Below are 26,109 nucleotides of genomic sequence, written 5' to 3'. Positions count from 1 at the left end.
TAAACAACTTAGTTGCACTGAAAGGGAGGAATGAAATTTATGAAGACACATGCCCAGCTTCCACACCCTTGCAGAATGGAATAAGAAAGCACCTTTAGGCTCAGAGGTATTGACAAACTCAAGCTGTGCATTGGCTAATGGGATGAACTTCTAGTAACAACTTACTGTATGTAGAGTGAGTCAGCCTAGGAGACCACTCAGAGCTGGGATTTTATATTTTACTGTGAGGCAGCAAGTGCTTAACAGGCCTGACCCAAGGAGTTACAGCAGAACTTAAGACCATGCTATAAGACAGCCATAGTAAGAAACAGCGAGACAAACAACAATTCTTAACAGGCTCTGAACTCCTAGTATCAGCTAGGCCACAGGACTGAATTTTGCAGGACAGAATCAACAGCCACACTTACATTTGCTATGAAGAGTTGCTTCTTTTTAATGTCATTAAGTAACATCACTCGAGATACTACAGTTTATAACAGTGTAACATCCAAAAGTTTCTGCATTTCCAGTTTGGGACAAATAATCCGTAGCTTTTTTGCATCACAGAAAGTGCAAGAGAGATTTATATACAAGACAAATTGCATGACTGGCTGAATTGGGTACTAAGGCTGTCTTCAAGTTGATTTTTATAGCTCTCCAGTTCAGCAACTGCTTAGACATTTAACAATACTGTTTCAAGTTTATACTTACTATGAACAGAAAGACTCACACATCAACCATCACCACTGGCCAAGAAAGTAGCTGTTACAGTCAGTTATAAACCAACTGATTTAAAGGTCTGTTAGTAAAGAGGTTTGCTAGAAAAGGCACTGCTTTCAAAGGGATGGAGGACTACCCCACATTAATGGCACAGAGGTGGTTTATCTATTCACAGGGAATCTAGGCATGGAGTGAAGCCATGATTGTCTTTGTTTTCTAACATACTGGAAACATGCCACACTACATTGTGCAACAACTCAAACTGAGCAACATCAGGGACATTCACTGAAATACAAGCAAGAAGCCTATCTGCTTGTTCCATTTGTCTGCCAAGCCACCTTAAGACACACTCATAAAAAGCAAACTAACCAACAAAAAAAAGTATCCGAGTAGATTTCCCTCCCTGAAAAAAAATAAAAAAAGCCATTTTAGCACCAAGACAGTGTTTAGTGTCCATGACTACCTGGATGCTCTGCAAGATGTGCTTCAGCTTACCTGACCCTACAGCTTAGGCCTCCAGTACTCCGGGACCCTAGGAGTTCTGTTATGGGCCAAGTCTGCTCAGAGTTCCACAGCCCCATGGTTTAGTCACTTTATTACACACTTAAGGCAGAGTGCTAGTTTTACCATTTGGTGAATAGCCAAGTACTGGATTTTTCCTACCATACAGTTTACCTCCTTGTGGCTCAGAGACCAAGTCATATGTCCAGTCACCAATTAGAAGTGAGTAGTGTCCACCTAACTTTACAACTGGCTGCCGTTGTTATAACATGCAACTGACCTAGTTGTTGAAGATGTGGAATTTTAGCTACTAATTCAATTCCCATGTGTGAAGGTAGCATTTCTTCCCCAGGTACATTCAGTTCCTATATTATAGGACAGTAAGTGCTACAGAAACAGGAATTGAGGTGACCATATTTACAAGACAGCATGACTTAGTGTTGCTAAGCTCTTCCATGGAAGACTGCCAAGACTAAAGTAAAATTACCATCCACCAATTTGAACTGGGGTGTCCGGCATAAGTCCAACTTCCCACTTGCTTTGCCCTGAATCATCTTCACAGCATGTTCTTTAAGGGTTCATGTTTCAATCCACCTGGACGTGTTTTAGATTACAGACATCGTGGAACGGCAGCAAGAGTGGCAGACAGCAAAATGAAACAAGTAGAAAAGTCATGTTGAGAAGTCCAGTTATTCCATTTGTCCTTTTCTGGTTATGCCTAGTATGATGAAAAGGACTTAACATTAGGAATATGGAAAGGAACGGAATTGCTAGTTTGGCAGTTCATGTTCTCTGGTCAATGGTTAAAAAAAAAAAACCAAAAACCAAAAAACAACACATACACACACACACCCCACACAACCCCCCTGCCCCCCCCCCGCAAAAAAACTTCAGACTTGCATTAGTCCCTAATGACAAAGGCTCTCATAACTACACTTATGTTTTTACTGTCACTTTGAATATGAACCGTGAATATTTAGGAGATAGCTACACAGTACACTGTGTGCTAACACTGTGCTTAAAGAGATATCTGAAGGAATTTAGTCAGTCCCTTTGAATTTTGCAGCACATTTATTCATTAACTTTCCTCAGTGAAAGAAAATCTAAACCTCCTGTGGCCTTGAAATCTAAGTCCACAGAAGAACTTAAGATCCTTATTTCTACGAAAGTGACGATGATCAGGTTTATCCAGAAAGAAGCTGTGTACAAGTCTGAGTAGACATATTCTAGAAAAGTGTTCTTTTAGGGACTGGGTGAGTCCTTGCAGTACTTCAAAGGGGCATTCAAGTTAAGCCAGTGTAGTTTTCTAGATAGCTCTTGGCAAAAGTTTTCTGAATCAAGTTCAAAGGACAAAGTAGGTTGTCTTATTAGTGGAAGACTTACCTGATCTATGCAAATGGGTTGCCAAAAGGATCACCAAATGGACCAGAAGGTGATTTCTGAGATTCCTTCTAAGAGAAAGACCATAGCCTGTTAGTAGATTTTCAGGTTTCACCAGGTTCACTCTACGTGGTTATATCAGCTAGTTCCTGTTCAAAACACTTTCTGGAAAGATGTTACTCCAGAGTACTTGCTATGTAAGCACCAAATATACTGCTTTGATATGAGAAAAGCAGTCCAAAGCCATGCTGGCAGTTATCTGTTAGGAAGGCCATGCATACTTAATGAATACTCATCTGGAGTTAAGCCAGTGTAGTCATGATGAGATCTGTTTTAGCCAAATGCAAAGTATCTTAAGTCAGCATTCTGGAATTGCTCCAGAGTTTCCATTCAGGGCTTCAAATGCTGTGTCCCACAGTGACTGGTTAGGCCACTTCCTCCCCTGGAGGATACCAAACAGAGCTCTCATTCAACAAATGGGAGGCTCCTACAGTCTGCACTCAGTCTACTCCGTGGAGGTAAACACATCCAAGGTATGCTTTTTGCAGTTATGTTATTTTATAGTCTGTTCAGAAGGCTATGAATCCAGGCCAAATGGACTCATACTTGCAAGAAGGCTAACAAAGCAATGTCCTGCTAGACTATATATTAGCCTCAGGTATGCAAAGTGTTTCGTTCTCTGGTCTCTAAAAGCAGAATGGACTGGCCCTCAAACACAAGCTTCCCTATCATGAGGGAAACATGCTTTTTTTACTACTTACAGCAGAGGTGCTGAAAAGGTCTGGTTTAGGTTGACTTTCAAACAGGCCATCAGCTGGCAGAGCACTCTGTCGGGGAACAGGCTTTGGAGGTTCTAGGTAGAAGAGACATACTTCTGCATTACTAAACACTTTTCTAAAAGTACTCAGCTCTCTGTATAGCAACACCCCAGCTAGCCAACATTGCTTTGAGTGGTCCAGTAATCTTATGTCCTACTTTCACTTCAGTGCATTTATGCTAGACAGGACTTCTAACACTGTGCAGATATAGTTTACTTGCATGATCTAGTCAACTAGTTTAGGCACTAGGTGTCAGTGTTGGGCCACTGCTGTAGGTTAGGCTTTTTAAAAATTATTAGGGGAGACAATCCTTGAATCCACCATTTCAGTAACCAATAAATCATTTTAGTCCCATCTGATAAAGGCTAGTGGTCAGTCATCCCACTCCCTGAGCAGCTATACAAGCAGAAGAGAGATTTTACCAGTCATTTTGGCAGACAGCTTGCTAGCTTCCAAGTCATCATGATCTGTACTATCTGGAGTAATGCCTACTTTACTACTAAAATAGCTACTAAAAGCTCCAGAAGCACCTGAAAGGCTTTGCTGCTCTCCTCTCCTTGCTGGTACTGCAGGTGGCTTTGTCAGCTGGAAGTCTTTGAACATTTCCTTGACATCCTTCATCTCTCTATCTCCAAGTGGATCCAGAGCAATAAAGGCATCACTCTCTTTCTTGGATAGCTCCTTCTGAGGTGCAGTTCTAGGTGGTGGCTGAGGTGGGCTAGTAGTTGTTGACATGGAAGGCAGTACAGATGGTGTCTGAGCAGGTAGTGTTGAAGGCGGGAATACGCTACTCTGGAATGGATTTACAGCATTGGATGGCTGTGCCCATGAAGTAGATGGAACTTGTGCTGGCTGTGCCCACAGACCAGGGGACTGAGAGGGTGCTGGACCAAAAGATGCTGGCTGGTTCCAGCTTGACACTGCTTGAGTACCAAAGGCAAGTGGTTGAGTAAATCCTGTAGGCTGAGCAGGCATCATAGATCCAGGAAAGACTGATGCAGCCTGAGTGAAGGCAGAGGTCTGTGCACTCCATGGTGAAGTAGTCACTGGCAAGCCACCTGGGAGGGAGATTGTTACACAGCACTCAGCGATCTGAGAACTCTAAGCAGAAGTGCATTGATTCCACTATGAGTACCAGCAAGATGCTTGCATGTGCTCTTCACAAAAATCTGTTGCTTTATACTTAAAATGAAGGCATTTGGCAGGGGGAGGAGAGAAGTCTACCTTTTACCCAGCTCTGTTTCAGTCCTTAGGGGACCTGAAGTTGATAGACAAGCAATAAGAACATATTTAGTCCTAGCACCATCTACTGTACAATTACTGCCAGGATAGCCTAAGACTAAGGCTATAAGACCGTAGCAGTACTACCCTGGCCTCACAAGTTGTGTCTGGCACACACAAATCTTGTGCAACTGAAGCAGCAACCTGTCCTTGAAGTTTAAGCCAGAAAAACCCAGTTCAAGTCAGGAGAGCAGAATTTAGGGATAACTCAGAGAGAGAATTTAGGGTCCAGGGTAGACAGAAAAGCCACATGGGTTAAGTACTGTACATGAAGTAAAGGGAGCTAGAACCAGCATGTTGGTCTTAACAGATGTAGTAGACTGGAGCAAGAGTTTCACTTTGTGAACTAACCTAGACCAGCCAGTGGAGGTGCTGTGGTAGGACTTGCTTTGAAGAGATCCAGTGGGCTAGTTGGCACAGGTCCTGGCTGTGCCACTGAAGTCAAACCAAGGCTCTCTGTAGTTGGTGCAAACAAGTCTGAACTAAACAAGTCACTTGATGCAGTCTGGAAAGAAAAAAGCTGTTGTGAGAAAGCTTGACCAGGCACTTGCTAGCAAGATCAAGACTCTAGTCTGGAGCTACACATGCTTTTGTGGCAGCTACCACAGAGTGACAAGCTTCAGTGTATTCTGTTAGGGCTCAGGTTCAGAAGTCTCAAACCTCACTATCTGGTTTGGGCATATATTAATACACATGGTATTAAGTGGGTATAATCTACCATTGACTTGTAGTTACTGTCAAAGAGTAAGACAAAGTAACCAAATCACTTGCTAGCATAATAAGCATGACTCTCATACAAACACTCCTGCTCAATCTGCAATATTCCCTGCAGAGATAAAGCTGTAATATTTGAAGTTACTTCAGTCTATATGGTACACGGCAGTTGTGTCATGGCTAGTAACCAAGTTTTACACTATTTAAGTACAGGAGAAATGCAACTGACCTGGAGCCACTTCTGCCATCTAGTCAGAGAAGTCAAGATTGCCTTCAGGAGGCAGATGCTGTCAAACTACATACGTTTCAGTAAACTAGTACTAGTATTCCACTGCTGTGGAACCACGGATGGACAGGCACATAACCATCGTAACAAGTTCTGGCATTATATCAAGTATCAATATACATTGCAGCATACTTACCAGACCTTTACAGAAGCATGGCAGCATTAAGGAAAAAAAAGTATATATAATTTAGTGATCATAGCTACTATAAAGCATTCTTGAAAGTTAGAAGATACCATGGCTGCAGAGAGGTTAGAGAAAGCATGGTGGGTGGAAGAGAAGTAGCTGTATTGTGAAACTGCTTAGCTAGTTACATAGTATGGAAAAAGGAGAGCTTCCTTCACCCAGCTTCTCTAAGAGCATGCATTTCACCATTAATTACTTGAACATTGTTCACCTTGACAGACCTCCTTCCTCTTCCTGGCTTGGTACTTTGTGGTGGTGGGCTAATTGTTATAGACTCATGTGACATAAGCTGGATATTGCTTTCAGAATCCAGCTTTATTCCATTCTGCAGAGATACTCCTTTGGAAGGCCCTTCCACAAACAGGTTTGATGGGGCTTTAAGAAAGCCATTCTGTTCTCTCTCTGGTACCCCATTTGGGGTTCTTGCTGCAGACGGTTTACTCTCAAATGGCCACTGGCTTGTGAGTGCTTCTCGTTTGCCAGTTCTATTAGAAATCTGGTCAAACTGTTTACCAAAGTAGTCAATATCACCATTTGAAGCACCATTACCCACCGGTGTCAAGGTGCTCAGACCTTCCTTCTTCTGATCAGCAGATTCTAGAGAATCAAATGAAGGCTGTGCAGATTGGTCTGGCTGTGCAAAAGGATCATCACTGAAAGGGTCTGGATTAGGTGTGGGAAAGAAGCTGAGATTGGCAGAAAAAGAAGTCTCAGGCAAGAAAGGTGGCTGTGGCTTTGGTTGTGGAAGAGAGGTTGTGATGCCATTCAAGAAGAGATCCTCTTTTGTAAAAGTCTGTTTGGTCTCAATTTCAGAGTTTAGATCCACTAACAGAATCTCTTTAGTTTCCTATTTGTTCAGAAAGAAAAATAAAGTTAGTTTTATGTATGACTTGCCTCATAGTACAGAAGTTCAAAGAGAAATAGCTGTAAATGGAGAGACCCTGGTAGCCAATACTTCACTCTGACAACAGATACTGGATCAGTATGAAGTTACACTAAAGCTTAGTTTTACAAGCCATACAAGACAGGCACTGCAAGCCATCATCAAATCAAGGCTACTCAGTTTCAGAAACTCAGTGTTAAAAGCACCAATTTTAAGATTCTTTAGTTTTATGTAAGACGCTTGTTTTACAGTCTAGAGACTGTAGAATCATTAAGCACTAATTATACTTAAGCTTTTGCTGGAGTCAAGCACTCTATTTGAGTTCCAGTCCTTTGTTTTAACAAGCTGAAGTCACAATAAGGCAACACGATTTTGTAAGTTAGCACAGTCTTGCCTTCAGAGTAAGATGAGAAAGCTATTCACAAATGGAAAAAGTTAGTACCCTGTCTCCCCACTAAGCAGGCAGTAGAAGGGCACCAAGACTGAGTCACTTGCTGGAGTGACACCTATTTCAACACTGCTGATTGCATCACTGCTGATTGTGATAGAGCTTCTAGTGTCAGAGTAAACCAGTAGGATTTTTGGTGTCACACTGAGCTGTGATAAAGCAAATTCATACTTCTGTGGAATAAGGCCACATCTTGACCCTAGGGCCACCATCTAGGCTTGCCAGGAGTCCACTTTGAGAGACTTATGTAAGGATTTACTTGTCTTTAAAGCCAGCTTCAGCTTTAAGGGCTTTCAGCTGAGGTTTCTGTAATAAGCCTCACAAAGGCATGTACTGCTAGTACATGCTTCTACGACATCTGACTAACAATAGAGAACTGTCTCTCTGACAACTAGTCCCAGGTATACTCTGATGGATAAGTCAAGAGTGATACTATGTACTCTAGTTAGTAAGTAGGTACTATTATAGCTCTAGGACAGTAATACACTGATTATCGCTAGGCAAGTGTCTTGGTGAGACCAGAAATCAAGACTAGCAAAGTGAAGTAGATCTTAGCATTAGGACCATTTTTGCTTTGAAAAAGCTTTAAGGCAGTTAAGCTAGGCTCTACTTACTGTGGGACTGCTCACATCAGGAGGCGTGGACATATCCCCAAACAAGTCCATCTGGTCAACTCCCTTGAAACCAGAAATATTAAAAGAATTTGCATCTGCTCTTGCATGAGCAAGAATTAAGCATTAGGCAGGTCTACTGCAGACACAGATACTGAGTTTCCCACCTAATGTGGGGATACTGAACTAAGAACTCCTTAGTGGTATCAACATAAAGCTCTACAATTTCACCTACCAGTTTCAGTTTGTCAGCTTGATCAGCAGGCAGTGCTTCATTACCATTCTGGAATAGATGGACAACACTGTCAGTGATGAGAGAAATATCAAAACTTGCCTTAAGCAAGGGACTTTCATGCTTAGAAGAGCAAGTGATATAGAAAGGAAATATAGGAGATCATTATTCAATATTAATTCTATAGATCCTTTTTACTCCTATTTCCATTGGAACTGGGCATCTAATGTTGCTTCTATACTGATAGCAGCACAGAGAAGTCAAAACTAGCTGTATCACAGCAGCAGACATTTTTCAAGTGAAGCTGAGCTGAAGTTCAACTTACCTCAGTCTTATTGACTTCTTCACTCTGGAGAGGAAAAGAGGATTTTAGCATCTGTATGTCAGGTAGAATATTCAGAGCCTTTGCTTTGGATAGCTTACCAGATGCATGAGGTCTTCAAACTGCTGGTATTAGAGCTAATAATCACTGGCCTCAAACAATCCCAGCTCTAGATATAGAGACTTTAATGTCAAGTCTCACAAGAGCCCACAAGCCAAGTCAGAGCTGCAACAGGCTTTACTTTTATAGAAGCTGGATTAGTTTACATTGTTTTACTTGCCTTTTTCTTGTCTTCCTCCTCCTTTTTCTTCATATTATATATTAGCTGGAACAGGTCCTTAAGATCAACAACTAGAGGCTCAGCCTGGGGTAGAGGGAAAAGGATTTTAGGCCATGTACCATTCTGCAGCTTGCTTGAATAGAAGTCCAATGAGCCAAACTTGCCTAAGTGGTGCAACAGTAAGGCTGAGAGATACTAAGAAAACCAAGAGTCTAAAGGACCATCTAGTCTGTATAGAAGAGACCATGCAGTGTCCAGGGATAGTGGGGCACAACAGGCCCAGAACAGTTTTCAACTCCCCAGGAAAAGTTACTGTACTTTCTGCTAAGCCTAACTTTCTTTTGTGTGTGTGTGTGTGTGGGGGGGGGGGGGGGGGGGGGAAGGCAGAGGGTGGGGGGAGGGGGCCCATAAGGTTTCATATGCACCTGACAAGCCCTAATCCTATTTCCTCAAAAGTGCAAAGGGTATCCAAGCTCTTTTGTAAGAGTCTCATGAGAAAAATGCCAGTTTGTCATCCCCCCTACTCTAACAATGAGTCTGGAGAAAGCTTTTATAACTAGCCCTGCATTTAAACAGTGTTTGAATGGCATGTCAGTGAGGCAGGCATAAGGTAAGACTGCCACAGCCTCAAATGCATGGAGCAGACTCCTGTCTGAAACAGTATCTGTATCAGAATGAAAATTCAGAGTAATCAAGAAGGAACGGCATTCCCTGCCCAGGAAGGCCCTGTTCTGAGCCACCTGTTAGAACTGGCTAGAATGGTTTGTGTTGTTGCTGAAATGGTGGTAGGTTAAGCCATATTACTCAACTGATTTGGAAGTGTTGCTTGAGGCATAAAGCAGCTGTATCAGTGTCTAGAGTAGGACAGTCCTGTTCAGGCACTAGGGGGGACCTTTCACTTTATCAAAGGATCTGTTGAACAGGTCTCACTTTGTTTGCCTGTGAGCATCATGTTCTTACTCAAGGATTCTAGATTTGCAATCCCAGGAAGAGTGATTTCAAGAGTTAACTTCCACAAGCAGTACAGCTGCAGCAGTCTAGAGCTACAAAAGTCCTGCTCAGTTCCCAGCTAGAAAAGTTTAGGTGTTAAAAAACAGCAAGTAAAGAACCATCTACAGCTTGGTTAAGCTTACAGGCTGGCAAGCAGCACCTCATGGCAAGAAGCTCAGAGGGAACAGATTCCCAACTAAGGCATAGAGAAGGCTTTTGTATTTGAGTTGTGACTCCAGTGAAGTCACTACAATGCAAGACTGATCAGATAATAAAGCAAGGCTCCCTAAAGAGGGAGCCTTGCTGGAGCACTATCAGCGCTACCTGTAGTGGGTCTGAAGCTTCCAACATATCCTCTGGGATTACAGGCAAAGATATGTGGATGAGAAAATTCCTAGTTTGGGGGTCTTGGCTCTTCAAGTCTGTAGTCACTAATACACAATAGACATCTAACTAAAGGTCAGGCTATTTAGGAAGCTGAATAATACTCTCAGCTTGTTTATAATATCGCTTGTGTACAGCTTTCCTTTATAAAGAAGCTTTAAAATCCTGCATACAAAATTTCTGTATTGAGGAAGCCCATCACAAGAGGATCAGTATCCCTCTCAGAAGGGATAACTCCAGGAGGAGGAGACATGCCATCTATAGGGCCTAAAAGCACTATTGCAGTGGAGTAAGCCTTAGTTTTCAGTGTTGCCAGAGAAAAAGCATCATGAAACCTAGATTAGTGGAGTTATAACATCAGCTCTTTCTCCTACTAATTTTGAGCGAACTTGTGGATGTTCAGCATGGGAATTAGTGTTCTCATTGACATCAGGCCACAGGAAGCCATGACAATAGTTCCAGTTTATCTCACTAGTGACTGCCATGGTGGATGGACAAGTTCAGCAAGATTAGTCACAGTAAGCAAGGCCACTTAAGTGTTTTTATTCTTGACTACAAAGATGAAGGTGAACAAGATGAAAGCCACTGCTGCACAGTCAATGCCTATTGTCCTTCTCTAGAGGAAGGACTGATCTATCTGTGCTGATGTTCCCCTACATCTCATAGGGCTACCAATAAGATTCTAGATATTTATCAGATGTTAAGTGTTCATGCTATAGCAAGTAAAAAGGGCCTCGGATCCATACCTGTTGTGCTGTTTTTATGGCAAAGAACTGGTGCTGGCCCTCGCCTCCACAAATATAGCCAAAGGCACGATTGTCTGTTACATCCCGAGCAATAAAGGAGATTTTGTTCACTGGATGCTCATGCTCTATGACCTAGAATCAGGAAAAAAATTAAGCACCTGTTTGAACTGCAGAGGACACTATAGCTGCCTTTCTCTATAGCCCAGACGAGAAAGACTGTCAAACACCTCCAGTTTAAGACTAAATTTTCAACATCCTATTGTTGTTTGTCAAAACCTGGTCTCCTGCCAGAAAGACAGCCATGTTACAACCTATTCCACTTGCAGAGTCTTATAGAGGGCCCCCCTCCATGATGCCATTAGGCAGTCTAGTTCAGATTGGTCTAACTCCCAAGTTTCTCACTTTGGGAGCCATATTGAGACACCTGAGTCATTTCTTACCCCAGTTTTCTCATCTATTATCTTGATACCAGAGAGGGAGATGTTCACCCAGATCTTCTGTTTGTGCTGACCCTGGGAACGGGCTGCCACTGCCATTCCCTGAAGAGAACCAATATTGAAGTATTAATGAGAGTTCTGTTAGATTTTGTGCTTTAGCTTGCCTCCTCAGCTTTTCTCATGAGCCCATACTGTGTCTGTGTTAGTGTTATTCTAGTTACCCCTGCGCAACTCTGCTCTTAGAATAGCATTGCTCTTGCAATATGCCTGACTAGGTTAGAAGTGACACCTCAGAACCAGATTTTAAATTTTCCTTTGTTAATGTTTAAGAGCTTTGAAGCTTTGTATCTTAGTTCACAGAACTGCTGCAGTAGCAGCATCCTTACCCGGTCAATACAGCTTCCTGACCTGGTTGAAGCTATGTGAGGATTCTGCTTTCCAAGAGTAGAATCATCTTTGTTGCTGTGATTTCCCATTTATTCTTTGGTTTATCTATATCTCCAAGTGTCACCATTGCTATAGTATATCAGCTTGTGCTTTGCATTCTTATATGAAATTGCAGTTTCCCACTCCCCATCCAAAACCCAAGTGTGATGAAGTCCACACTTGGGCATCCAGTCTGGAGGATAACAAGAGATCCATCATTCTGAAGCATTTCTAAGACATTAGAGAGGCATGGTGAGCTACATTTAAGGCCACTGTCCTCTGAGCATGAGGTTACGGATTTGGAAACAGCTTCTATCCAGGGTAGTGCTGTTATTTCTTGATGTTACCATTAAGTCACCAGTTGTGCCAAAATGAGCATTTGATCTGCTTTCTGAAGGCTGAACAGAACATGTTCCTCACACAAGCCTTTACCTTCAGCTTCATCATTGAATCCTGACTCATTTTGTCTCCTCTTGCTTCTGGGACATCATCAATGCCAATTAGTTTAGCTTTGTATTTTACACCATCACCTTTGAATCTAGCCAAGAGAGATTCATCTGTCTTTTCTGACCCTGGAGATAGAGAAAAGTTTTAAAAAGTCTAAGCTGTGAATTTGAGAGTTGTTTTTTTTTTTTTTTAAAAAAAAGAAACAAAACCAAAACATCAGCTATTAGTATGTATTTAAGACTGTCTCTTGACCATAATTTTCTCTAATCTTAGATCTTCCAGTAGCGTATACACACCAAGGTAAGTTTTCACTCCTTTAAAGTCACAGTGCTTTTACAGAATTCAGCCTCTGTTCAGAGTGGAGCCCAGTGCTTAATATTTGGGGACTTCAGGACAAGCATTTGTCACATGATGGACAGAAGACAAATATTTATAGGGAACAGCCAAGTAGGTATGATCACTAGGCAACACCACTAATGAAAAATAGTACTTCTTATGCCTGCACTGAATGTTACATAAGTCTTTCAGATGTCAGTCTCTAGTTGGTTGCATCTAGTGATCATCTAGTTGGTCTAGTGTGGTCACATCTCTTCTTAGCCTGTAAGAGTTTAGCTAATCCCTGTGCTAGAACTTTCCATCAACATTGTTAGCTCTACAAGTCCTGGCACCTCCATTGCCATAATCACTCAGGATTTTAACTGTATTTGCAATTCCTCTGTTCCGTCTACTTTTCTGAACTGCTTTGTTTTCCTCTCTGTATACCCACTATATTCAGAGTGTGTTCCTAGATCTTCTGTACTGAGGGGTTCACATGACCTATCCTATCCAACGTCTACCATCTGATCTTCAATCAACTGAATTCTCTAGCTTCTTTGAATATAAATCTGTATTTGTATGCAGCATGTCACACCTCACTCTCTTGGGGAGAAAGAGCAAGAGTCTCTGAACACAGGTTCACACTGATAGCTACCTGGATGGTCCTGGGAGAGGAGTCACCTTGTCAGAAGCCTTTCATTTCCTCAGAGTCTCAATGGCTTGTTAAAGACTCATTCACTGAGCCTGACTACTAAGACAAGAATCTTGAGAACTAAAACCTAGAAAAAGTTTTCAAAGGTTAAAGCCTGCCTTCTGGGTAGATTTTACTAGCTTATTTATTCATTCCTTCAGTTAGCTTGAAACCTCACAGTTACTTTCACTATATAATGAAACAGATCCTACTTTTAGGCAAGCGCAAGAAGTTAAGGAGACTTGTACTAGAAGAAGTATTCAAGTTCCTTACCTTTCTTTTTCTCCTTCTTTGAAGGTTGTGCTTTTGGTGGAGCCTGCTGCTCAGGCTGGCTGCTGATAGTAGTAGTTTCAGCTTCAGTAGACATGGTGAGATGGTGGTCAGCTCTGCTTGCTGTGGTTTAAATCCAAATAGCAATCAGTAGGCAGGCATAATATTTTACCTTAAAAAAAAGTTGTTAGACCTGTTAGTCCTTTTTTTTTTTTTTTTTTTCCTGAATAATGAAGCCCACTAAAGCCTGAAAATTTTAGCAGTAGATCATACAGGAAGTGTGAATCAATGTCTGTTCTTCTCATGCTACAAAGACCATGAAGTTATGGCCGCTAGGTGATGAACCCTCACTCAGTGATACCTAATCAGTAGAATCAAACTGATCTACATCTACAAGCTGTACTTGCATCGTGTTCAAATCTGTCAAGCTTTTTTTTTTTTTAAACCCTTTAAAGCTATTTATAGCACCTCAGGTATTTTGCTGTCTTCTCCTTCAGCATTGCCAGCAGTGACTCAGTAGGATGGAAGACAATGCAAGAAACATTTGCTAGGATCCGTTCTAAAATGCTCATGAAGATGATACCAGAATACTATAAAGAAACCGTTAAGTCTTATTCATGTTTCTGTAAGTAATGGAAGTCTGAGGTAATAACACCAAATAGGTAAAAGCAAAGAGATTCCTTAGGCTGCAAACCAAAAGTCCTTTCCTGTTCCAGGAAAGAAAAACCTCAACTTTTCTGAGCAGTATCCAAATGATCTTAAAGTTTTTTCAACCCTCCTTTCCTCCTCCCCGCCCCCCCCCCCCCCCAAAAAAAAGAAAACCCCATATACTCCCCACTAAAGTTAAGAGGAACAATGGACTACTATGACTCCTCCTCATTGCATCTAGTTAGGAAGAGAGAGGAAGAAAAGGCAGAATTATGGCTGAATCAGTAGTTGTTTACCCACTCCCATCTGGAAGGTAACTTGTTTAAAAAAATGGATGCAGAAGGACAGGACACAAATAGACCAAAAACGCTCCCCAGGATCTTCTGTCCAGCTTCATTCTAGAAAGCAGCAGCAGTAACATCAAGGCATCCTAAGCCCTGCCTGCCAGTGATCCTACTTCCATGATGGTAGTTGGGGGAGTTACTTACTGTGACTATATAACAATCACAGAGCTAAGTGCATCTTAGTTTTACCTCAGAGTCAAATACAGTAACAAACAGATATCCTAGAAAGGGCCAAATACGCACAAGCAAGACCTCACCTTGGTAACTGTAAAGTGGCAGAACTTCAGGTTGCCAACTTTAAACTCTATTCACTCATGCCTGCCTTAAATCTGTGGATTTATTTGCTTGGAGCCACGCAGTACAAAACCCTGAGGTGGAAGACAGCAGGAAGGGATACACAGGAGTTTCAGCTTCTCCACAGCAAGACAGGGAACATTTGCAAGGATTCAACTATTCTCTTGTTAACACTTTAATTTGAGAAAACCTGAGAATTTTCCAGCCAGTTTGTTTACAGAACAAACTCCCTCCCATCCTTTATCTTGAATCTGGCACAGCTCATCTCACCTGATGAGGCCTGTCAGACCACAGCAGTCATTTATCATACCTTTGAAGGGCTCAGTACCCCAATACCTTTAAGAATCAGTCTAGCAGGTAAGCCCCTTTCTCCAAAGGTATAAGGATGCAGGGATAGACGAGAGTTGCCTTAATACATGTTAATATTTTAAGTGACTACTCCTTACATCTTAACTAAAGGGTCAAGACTACCACGTAATCCCCTCAAGGCTTGCTTTAAACTCTCCACAAAAAAAAAAAAAAAAAAAAAAAAAAAAAAAAAAAAACCTTGAATGAGCGGTAATCTAGTCTGCTTTGGACTACTGGAGCCTCAGCCACAGCTACCTCTGAGTTTATGCTTTAGACCTAAGTTACAGCTGTGCTAGAGCATAAAGTCTTTGCCACACTAACTTCATTTTGGTTACTTGCATATCTACAGATGCATATAAACGGCATGTAGACCACACAAGCACTTTTTATTAAGATGAGACAAATTTATATTTATAGTTCTCACTCTTGTTTGGAGGTTTCCTTTTGCAGTACTCAATCCCTTAACACTTCCTTACTTGGGCTGCAGGAATAAGGTAACAACAGACCAGAGCTATTCTGTTACACCCAGATTCTGAGCTTATCTGTAAAGAAAGCCAGCCAGCACAGTGTGGCAGGGTTAGGGATGTGAGTGCTTAACTCAAAGACAGTTCTGCCTTCAGTTATACTGGCATAGCCAAGAGCAAGATCTTTCCCACAGCAGCTATGTCTGTGAACTGCTAAGCGATGTCTTTTGAATCTTCTCCGTGTAGATAAGTCCACTGTTATCACCAGAGTGAGCTTAACTACTCTCTCCACAATTGTATGGTCTATTTTAATTGCTAGGCTAAGCGTACTATTTCTGAAGTCTTAGATGGCAGGTTTCCCCTTGATGTTACTATCCTGGGAGAACAGTCTGTATCAGTAGATATGCATCACATTCTGCTCACCCATTTACATTTCATTGTACTCCAGAAAGGTATTGTTAACAGGCCATTGCTGGCTATCTTCCTCCTTTCCTATAGGCATAGTTTTGTGAAAATTGAGCACTGGACAGTCCTTAAGAAAGTGACTATTTCAGGCTCTCTACATACAGGCCTTCAACTATGAAGTTATCTATTCTTTCAAGTTAGGCAACTGTTGATTCAAATATTAGTATTGAAGTTTCACACATTTACCCAGGGGGTGGAGGAAATCAGTCTTAACACTTTGGGTAGACTCCAGTTTTGATGTTTAAGAAGTCTGTAACTCCCTACAAGGAAGGCTATTGCCAGTGACAAGACATCCTTGAAACACTGGTTCCTTACCAAGAGCTGAAGCATATTCCACACAGTTGAGCTGAGCAGTGTTTAATTTCCCTCACTTGAGGCAAATGCACCAGTCTGCTGCCTCCCCTAATGGTTAGATTTTAGTTCTGTGTAGTTGCACAAGGGATTGAGACTCTTCATCATGGCTGTAATCTGTCATGATATTTAAAAGCTGGCCAAGAATCTTTTCCCAACAGAAAGGCTTCTTCCTCATCTGTCACAGCAGAGAAAGATAACTGCCTTAATATTGATGAAAACTTGAGTGACAAGGTAAGAAACACTGAGAAGTCAGAGCCAAGAGAGATAATAAACTAAACATCTGCTCAGCAGTCTAATACTTTGTCCTTTTCACAGCCTGTGCTCCTTCTTTGTCCCTTGATACTGCAAGTACATGATTCAGCTTAAAGAGTTATTGCATGTAAATATTAACCTCAAATTAGAATCTGAGAGGCCAGGAGAGGACAAGAGTAGCTTTTACTGCCAAATCCAATATATCCTGTTGGGAAGAAGTAGTAACCGGAAGCACAGCAACAGCACAAGTGTTGAACACACTTCCCCCAGCCCATTTTTCTTTTCCCTTTCCTTTGAAGAGTTAGTCATGTTCTTCTAACAGAAGCTTGTATCAGGACCTGAAGAATGCATCCTGAGAAATGTCTAACCATTAAGTTCAACAGAAGAACTGTTTTTGAGGAGGTTGATAAACAAGCTCTCCACTCAAGTGAGCATGTTTTAAGACTTCAGTTTTGCACACAGGAGATAAGACTACACAGGCTGACAGCAATATATAAAATGCCTAGCAAGAGTTGAAGCTTTAAGCCAGATATGTTTACCAATAATGGACAATCCTGTCTAGCAGGATTTTACTTGTTAAAGTATAATAGTACATTCATGTGAGGCTCTCTATGACTGACCTAAAGTCACAGCTATGCACAGAGATTTGTTAGATGTGAATGTATCACATTTTCTGCTTAGTTCCTGCTGTGCTGGTAGTGCCCTGAGAAGCACTATGCATGCATTAATGAATCAGAAATATGAATGTGCTATTCAGACATCTGCCTTTTGAACAAGGTCATCTGTGCTGGTAAGCTGAATAAAATACCATTTTAAATGTTTTCTTTCATTACTAGAACACCCATTGCTCTAGCATCTAACAGTGTACAAGAGTACATGAATAAGTCTCCCATAACATGACACAAGGTTACTATGATTTAGATAGCAAGTAACTAGAATTCGCTATCTGATGCAAACAATACCATTAGTTTGCTTCCTCTACTAAAAACAACCAGATTAGTCTGTTAGGATCTAGCATAGCCAATAGCTAACATACATGAAAGATATTAGCCTAACCTGCAGGTAGGGTTGTACTCAATATGCATTGTTCACATTGACATGTGACAAGTACCTGCCTGAATACAAGTGGTTGAAGACAGTTTATAGACAGCTTGGGTACTATTCCTCTACAGTTTATGCCATGTCTGGAATGCAAGAATGGCATCACTTGCCAGAAGATTAACAAAATATAGGCTCCTGTGCTGCCAAGTCTAACTCAAGTGCCTACAGTTAGTCTTGTCAGACAAGCCAGGCTAGTGTCCTTTGCTCTCTTACAATGGAAACTATCAATCATCCCCTCACAGAATAAGGTCTAGACTAGCAGTGTCCCCCACCACTCAGTTTCTTCTGCAGTTCTTTGAAAGGAGGGAGGCTAAGGTCAGTGGTTTTAGTCTAAAATCAAAAACCTGTTCAGCTACCTAGTTTAGACCATAGGCACTTAATCTTTCTTTTGAGAAAGAGCTCAAGTTTATTTGCTTGGCTAGGCCCCCACACCAACAGGACAACTGTCTGGCCTAACCTAGAGTATGTCTAGATTAATAGGAGTTTACTTAGGGATCTGCTCAAATATTCCTTTTCCTTCCCCCTACATCCATTAAGTTTCCTACTTCTTTCATGCATCTTGCTTTAAGCCCTATCTAATGTTCTGCCATCTCACTTAGAGGAGAACAGATCAATACTTTGCAGAGGTATTAAGACAGCCCTATGTCAAGGGCTCCTTTGCGAACCGTTCCCTTCTGGAATAAGCTACAGCTGTAGTTGTACTTACCCACTGCAGAACTGGGCATGCTGTATGTGACCAAGGCTGTTGAACTATCAGTAATGAGAAACAGGGAAGAGCAATAGTCATCTGCTTGGTGGGACAGAAGTGTGGTAATGGACATCTCAGGGAATACCTTCCTCACGCTGCTCCCTTCCCTCCAGCTCCTACTGCAAGGTAGACAAGATCTTTAATAGGCTAATTAGCTATGTCAGCTACATATGTTGGCATGTACCACTGTCGGTGCAGGATCCTGCCTGTGAACCTCTAGCCAGACATCTTACCATTTCAGTCTATCTGCCGACTGTTATTTCAACAGCTGAAGAAAACAGTCTGTTCTCATAATATCAGTGCATTGGTTTCCTGTGCTGTTTGGTTTTAAGCAAGAACCTAAAAAAAATTCAAGTTTAAAGTTCCTGAAACCATTTTCTCCATACTTGAATCACTGGAATTACAGTGAAATGAACATCAAGTTAGCAGCTAGAACTGAGCAACCACTTCAGTTCAAGTGATACAATCAGACTGGTACTTTTTGCCATAGTACCATGTCTGAGAACATCATTACTGATCAGATAGTTGGTCACTTCTCAACACAGCTACCGTAGTAGTGGGCTCTATTTTGGGTTTCTCTTCCAATTGCTATGGGACCAGTGTTCCAATATACCTAAAACAGCTGTAGAGGCATCAGTGGAACTCATGACCAGTTTAACGAGACATGTTGTTAACAACTTGCTATGGTATAACTTGGCAAGCACTGTATTCTTCTCACTTCTTAAGAGCGAGGTGCTCCTCATAAGTTATTGCCGTCTGGCCCACAGAAGACTTCATCTCAAGTTGAAGGGAGCTAGCACTGTCATTTGATAGCCTGTGGTCACTGAAGTTTAGACAATAGTTTTTCTTCAGCTATTTCAGCTGATGAATTGTTGCAAGCATCTTGCAACAAGTCTTGTACTCTTTCCAGCCCCCATGCTCAGCATTTAGTATCCCAACCTATCAGTTCATTTCACAGATTAAGAAATCCCTTCACATCAGCAATGCCATTAGCTTAACTAGACTTTTACTTTATTAAGGCTGAACTCCTCCTTACAGATCTATTTAGTTGGTAACCCTGACTTATTCTTACACCATACACTTAATAGAAGGTCACTAGCCTACTTCTGCAGTCCTTACAAGAAAGCTTCCACAAAATGTTTCCTCATATCAATCTTCCAGAAAAACTGCATGCTTTTCAAGATGTAAGCAGCACTCCTTTATGCCACTCACTTCAGTTTCCAGTGCTAAAGCCCTGGAAGTCAGAGCTACTGAGCCAGGGTTCAGTTGTCTATTCTAGCTATTGCTCAGGAAAGTGTCACCTGACTACTCACAGGGTGGAGAATCTCAGGCAAGGTGCCTGCAGTGCTTGCCACTCAGTTTTTTATCATACTGTTTGTCAAGACTCACTGGATATACCCAGCAACCTGGAAGCAAAGCAGTTTTTGGTCAGAGCAGCAAGTGTTTACTTAGATGCAGAAGGTCTGATTTTAAAAAAAAGCAAAAAAACCACCCCACACAACAACACAATACAGCACAAACACTTCACTCAAGCTGTACTCCTAATGCTTTCCTGCCTAGGAGGACTGTTTCTGATCGTCTTACTAGTTAGCACAGTATAGGACTCTTGCCAATAGTTGTGCTTTTCACCCCCTCTTCAGAGCAGGAACTTGACACATATTGAAGCTGTTATCATAGGTTATTTCAGCTGCATGCCGTTAACTGTCCAGTGCTGGCAGAGTTATCCCTCTTTGCAGTTTGGGTGTGTGCAAGCTCTGCTAGGAGAGACTGTACATGTTCTGCATAGCTTAGGCTGAATTATAAGTGTTCTCTCTACCTGTTCACAAGTGTATCTGCATGAGAAACAGGATTTTCTTGTATTCTTCAGTTCACCCAGCTTAAGATCAGTCATCACCATACGGTCAACTACTGCAATCTGTTTATCCAGAAAATCCTTACCCAGCCTGATGATCCTATGAACAGCCAGAATTCTGTCCTTAAGCATTCATTTTAGTGATATTTGAGAAACCTCCACCCAGCCTCCAGCTACTGCTAACCTTTGGTTATGTGAACTGTTGTAGCAGTCATTGGTCACAAGAGTGAGGATTGACTCATGCAACAGATCTGAGTTATGTTCCAGGTACATTACTGGAAGACTGATGAGTCTGTTTGCACCTTATAATGGTAAGTTCTACAACAGATTTTCAGTCCTCAGTGCGGTAATATGAAGCACACTGCTTGTTACAAGGGTTACTCTCACCTTCAAGATTAGTCATTACAAGGGTCTTAGCTCTCACTTGCTTATGCAGCAAGACAGGCAATGGATAACTAAACAAGAGGCAAATCTAAGCAGGATGTACAGAAAGACCTACACCAGAGGTAAAAAAAGAAATCTAAACATGCAGTTTTCAACACTATGCAGCAGCTTGTTTAGTAGCTGTCCTACTGAAGTGGTAGTCAGGTCTCTACTGCAAAATGACTATTTCACAGTAGGTATACCTGTAGGTAGCTGTACTTACACATGCCGTTCTTGTTTGCATTACAGGAAGTTTACATCATTGCTCCTAAACCCAGACTCTGAAGTAATTCTGTAAAGGCTTCCCCTAGCTTTCCAACTCTTCATCTGAAGAGGTCTGATTGCCATCAGAAGGGTACAAGGACAAGACCAGATGTCAGCCTTCCATCCCACTCCGGAGTTCACCTTTTCACAGGCCAGGATAGCTGTTTGCAGATAGATCTGTGATTCAAAGTGCTAGAAAACTACTTCCTACTGATATAGCAATGTTTGTGCCTTCCTTTAAAGTACAAATAGCCCTGTTTAGTGGAATCACAGAAGTTACCCTGCAAGCTAGATTTGCAGTTTGCAACATTAATGCTCCATCCTTAGCATTCCCTATTCATCCTGTCCCTCCCCAGGGAGGAAGCCTCATGCCCTGTGTTTAAGCTACAGGACAGGTGTATTACTGACTTCTTGCAGGAGGAGACTTGCAGTCATGTGACACATTGGCATTAAGAGTTCAGTATTCTCTGCTAGAGGAACAGGCTGCCAGTTGACATTGTCACAAAGCCTCCTGAACACCAGGGTAAAGGTCTGGTATCCTGTCTCTGACCTAGTTGCTCTCTTCAAGAGATAATCCTCATCAAATATTTCACTTCTTTTCATCTCATTGCTTAAGGATGCAAAATGAACTGGCAGAGAGGCAGGAAATTCAGCTCCAAGGCCAACAAACTGTCCTTAACTGGCCCCACAGTGTTGGGAAAGCTTTGTGATTTAAGGGGACATACACCAGCTACAGTGCTTTATTAGAAGCTTAAAAAAAGTCTGCAGGGCATTGCAGCTGAGGAACTTAACCCTCAAGAATGCCATAGCACATGCAAGGCACATCCCTTCAGTAAAGCTGAAACTGGAATGGTCTATGCCCCCATCGACCTGGGCTGACAGGAGTTAGACAGGTGAAGATGCTTTGTTCAGCACTCAGCTGGCCAGCTTGTATGAACAAGCTAATCCAGTTTAAACTGGTACATCTTGTTTATTGACTAGGTCTGCCACTAGCAAGCTATACTTCATCCAGCTTCTTTATAACCCTTAGACCCTTGAACCCTGGTACAGCCTCAAAACCAGTTTCCTAAAGTCAGTTTGTTTTGCCACTTAGTGGTACTCAGACACCATATTCTACCCAGTCCTTTTAACAGCTTCAAGTTGCATTTCTGTAGAGTCCATCATCTGTAAGGTAGAGACTAGCAGCTTACTGCCAGATTGTGTTGTGTCGCAGAGCAGAAGCTTCAGACCTCTTAGCATCCTCCTTCCCTTTAGGGAGGGAGTCTTAATTCTCCTAATAATCCTTCTGTTATCTCCTCATTACTTCTTTTGACAGAACCTAGAAAGCAAACAGGATTGCTCTGTCAGTACTGTTCCCAAAACAAGCTGGCTTTCTCTGGATGCAGAATTTATCCCTTAGTTGTAAAAGCAAGTTTATGCTTTTGAAGTGCTCACATATTGCTAGCTATGCTGAATACCATTCACAGGCATTCTTAAGAACTAGGGTTAACCTAGCAGGCCACACAGCTGTCCCAGTAGTATGAAGCTCACCAGATGAAAACAGCATCAATAGGAAAGAAAAAGAAAGGAGAGGAAAAAAAGAAAAACACACACACACATAAAGAGACTGCAGGCCTGGCAACAGTGTGCAACAACTATGGCATATTATACACTATTTACTACACATCTCAGGCTGCAGTTTTAGTTCTAAACATTCTGCTCAGACACCAGCCTATGATTCCCTTCACCCTGAGGGTAAGTACACTTAATTTTCCACAAAGACCAAGCCTTTTTTGCCATCCTCTGCATTTAATATATTCCTCTATTTAGAATGCTTCTTACCCTCTCTGATGAAGTAAAAGCCTTACATAAGAAGTACAATCATAGCATCCACTGGTCCATTGCCTCCAATAATTGGGTTATCCGGGTACTTTAACAAGCAGTACTCTTCTCACTGAGAAAGTGGGAAGTATGCTGCAGATGTACAGAGATACTTAGAAACTTAGCAGAAGGCACATATTACAACAGATAACCATCTCTACCTTCACAGAAGGAAACTGATGCCAGATTTTTGGCATCTGGCCCATCCTTCCAACTGATAGTGCTGTGCACAACTGCTGGTGCTCGGTCAATAGCTGCGTTTGAAGTAAGAGCACAATAGATGAGAAGCATTATCATGAGTCACAAGACTAGCAGAGTAGCACTTGTCATTCTCCCAGTTCTACTATCTGGAGTGAGACTACACAGAAAGACACTGTTAGATTCCCCTTATCATGAACTAACTCTTCTATTTAAGACTCAGAGCACCTGTCATTGTCTCCACTTGACCCTGAGCCTTCCTACTCTCCAAGTCATGAGGCTTGCTAGTTAAGCCTCTACTTTGAGGTGTCATCTGATGCTCATTTAGCACTTACATCCTCATCACTTAGTTCTCCACCCCCAAATGCAAACACTAGTGAGTGTCTGTTAATAGAAATTACTGCTTTAGACTTCACCAAGTTCCCTGAATGTCCTGAGAACTTTAGAAGCCCGATATGCATCGAGAGCCATTTGAGTTGAATGTGACTGCAATAATTCTTTAAATAGACATGGGGGAGGACTCCTCCAGACAGTTCCCTCCACAGCTAGGTGAGATTTGTTTTGGCGCTCCAGTCAGACACCTACTGCCTTGCCTTCCTCCTGAGAAGGTCCTATAATCACCTCATAGAAGCTGACCTGAAGACTTATCAGACACCAGGGCATGTTTTCAGGTTACTAATTACAGGACTTTACAGCCAGCTAGAATACAAGACTTCATAGTTACCTTATTTCACTTGAATCTGTATCTCAGTTCTGCCTATCTACACAGGAGTTTCAATCCCTAAGCATACCTATGCGCATTGCTTGGCCTATAGTCTCCAAGTCTTTAGGTTTACATGCTCTCAGATCTGATCCATTTTGGACAGCCTTGTTTTTCTTCCCTTGTGGAAGTTACAGGAGAATTTTGAGTTAAAAATACAGTCTTCTAAGGCAAGCTAACTTCATCAAGAGAAGATGAAAAGGATTTCTACCCCTTCTCCCTCTCCAAAAAGTACTCAAGCTAATCCTGCCCTTCCTCCTCCTCCCCCCCCCCCCCCCCAGAAGTGTACTCAAGCTAATCCTACCTTACCAGCAAACTTGTATGCTTCCCTAGTAAAGCATGCTGCTATGACTTGAGCACCGAGGGGTAGAATTGCTATATCAAACCTCTGGAGAAGCTCTGCTCTAGAGAGGTCCGGCTGTATTGACAACACCTGCATTTTACTGCTCAGAGGAAAGACACTGCCTTGGAACAACACTCAGCCTAAGTGTCATCATATGATGAGCATTAGAGGCTTGAAATCTCACCAGCTGAGAAGCTATAGAGTTTCTCTGACAAGAGAGAGGACTTGTTCCCATTAATCCTGGAACTCTGTAGCTACACCCATTTACTATGAACAAAAGTCCTATCTTGAGATTCACCAGCAGGTAAAGGTGTCTTAACCAAGGATGCTCCATCAAGAATAAAAACACGCCTCACTGCATCCTAAGCCTTTCCTCTTCTCCTGGAGGAGAGATTCTTTCATCTCAAATGTTTATGCAAAATTTAGCATTTATATACATAGTTTTCTCATCTTAAACCCCTCCTCTTCACACACACGAAAATGCATGTTTATTTTGCTTTGAGCCCGGGCTTCCTCAGGGAACCAGCCCTGTTAGCGACCAGAGCAGGATGCAGGCAGCTTCCACCCCATCGCGGCCCGGACACGCTGCCCGCTCCGGCACGGAGAGCGCTACCGCTGCCTGCTCCCTCCATCCCCCTCGTCTCCCGCGGCCGGGACGCGGCGGAGCCCACGCCGCAGGGGCCAGGGCAGCCCCCGGCGGGCTGCCAGCGCTTCCAGCCTCCTGCCCCCAGCTCCGCACTGCCAACGCCGCAGATCTGACTGCTCAGGAGGACTGAGGCGCAGCCTTCTCAGGGCCTTAGGAGCAGGGCTCCCGGGCGGACCCAGCGGCCGTGCCGGGCGCAGCGGAGCGGCGGATCGGCCGCGGCAGGCGCCGCCGGCGCTGTGAGCCCGCACCGCCGTCCAGTGTCACGTCCCCGGGGAAAGGCGCCTCCCCGTCCCGGCCTTCTTCCCCCTGCCCCGGTGACAGCCCGCCCCAGAGCCCCCCGGAGGCTTTGCAAGAGCCGAGCCCCGCTTGCTAAGCTACTTACAGGCTAGATCCGCGCCGCTGCGTGCATGATCCGACGACTGCAGCCGGTAGCCTGGCTGGGAGCGAGGGCCCGGTTAAATATTCGGTTGTACTCTCGCCTTCAGATTAGTTAGCCACTCACAGCGAGAGATATGGTTTTAATCAGATGCTGGCAGCTGAGGACTACCCAGGAATGTGCTACGATGTTTTTGCTGCTTGGTCTTGGCTACTCCCCCTCAACGTGTCGGTGCTCACAGCCTTAACCCCTTCCGAGCCGCGGCTCCGGCTCCTCCGGCGAGGGGGGCCGAGCCGGGCCGGGCCGGGGGAGAGCCCCTGGGGGCCGCGGGGCCCGGGCGAGGCGGCGGGGGCAACGCGGGGCCGGGCGGGCGCAGGGGGGCTGGCGCCGCGGCGGCAGAGCGCGGCCCGGAGCGCCGGTCCCCCCGCGTGTCTGCGCGTCCTCCTCCCATAAACGTGGCTGCGGTGAGGGTGTTAAAAAATCCAAGCCCAGACCCAGAGCTGCTTCTTGCAAAAACCCCGAAACCAAAATACCACCCCCTCTCCCCCAAATCTGTGGCTGGCTGAACCAAAATATTGGGTCAGTGCAATTCAGGTTCTGGGTCGCATCCAGACCTGACCTTTGTACTTCCCACTCATCTTTATTCAAACATCTATCATGTTTTGTTTCCCAGTGCTGTACAGCTGTTTTCCAACTTGTATGAAAGAGCCTCTGATAAAAAAATCACATTTTTGTCCTTGTAGCAGAACTTCTTATTTTTCAAGGCTGTAAGCTTAGCCTAACATTTATTTTCTCATAACAGTCCAAAATATTTCTGTTCAAAACTGTGATATTGCTCTCTACAGCGATACCTAATTTAAAAAGAGAGACAAGACTAACATTTTTTCCTGCAGTTGTAATACAGTTGATGTATTAGTTAAGTATTTGTGTAAGGGGAAAATACTTAATACAAAATGATTTTACTACGAGAAAGTTGTGGGTTCAAAACTGATGGAAGAATTTGGTGATCATTCCCATCCAACCC

At 43.0% G+C, this 26,109-nt stretch overlaps 1 protein-coding gene across 6 annotated transcripts; it reads right to left on the bottom strand.

Moving 5' to 3' along the window:
• Positions 1-408: 408 nt before the first annotated feature.
• LOC135323496 (disabled homolog 2-like) lies at positions 409-25,570 on the bottom strand. Of its 6 annotated transcripts, none has more exons than XM_064502432.1 (15): positions 25,092-25,570; positions 13,349-13,517; positions 12,055-12,194; positions 11,200-11,298; positions 10,760-10,891; positions 8,640-8,723; positions 8,363-8,386; positions 8,041-8,088; positions 7,809-7,871; positions 6,075-6,710; positions 5,031-5,184; positions 3,929-4,456; positions 3,342-3,433; positions 2,584-2,648; positions 409-1,918 (listed from the first exon to the last, which is right to left on the bottom strand). In XM_064502432.1, exons 2-14 carry the CDS (start codon positions 13,440-13,442, stop codon positions 2,589-2,591), a joined length of 2,154 nt encoding a protein of 717 aa, XP_064358502.1. In that variant the 5' UTR covers positions 13,443-13,517; positions 25,092-25,570; the 3' UTR covers positions 409-1,918; positions 2,584-2,588. The 6 variants fall into 6 exon arrangements, with proteins under 6 accessions (XP_064358502.1, XP_064358501.1, XP_064358500.1 ...); XM_064502431.1 differs by having other exon boundaries at positions 2,584-2,651; positions 13,349-13,468; XM_064502430.1 differs by having other exon boundaries at positions 2,584-2,651; positions 25,092-25,569.
• Positions 25,571-26,109: the final 539 nt, after the last annotated feature.

This window comes from Dromaius novaehollandiae, chromosome Z, assembly GCF_036370855.1.
Source record: "Dromaius novaehollandiae isolate bDroNov1 chromosome Z, bDroNov1.hap1, whole genome shotgun sequence".
Classification (NCBI taxonomy): Eukaryota; Metazoa; Chordata; class Aves; order Casuariiformes; family Dromaiidae; genus Dromaius; species Dromaius novaehollandiae.
Note: the sequence above shows the minus strand (reverse complement) of the source record. Positions and strands in the feature narration are given on the sequence as shown.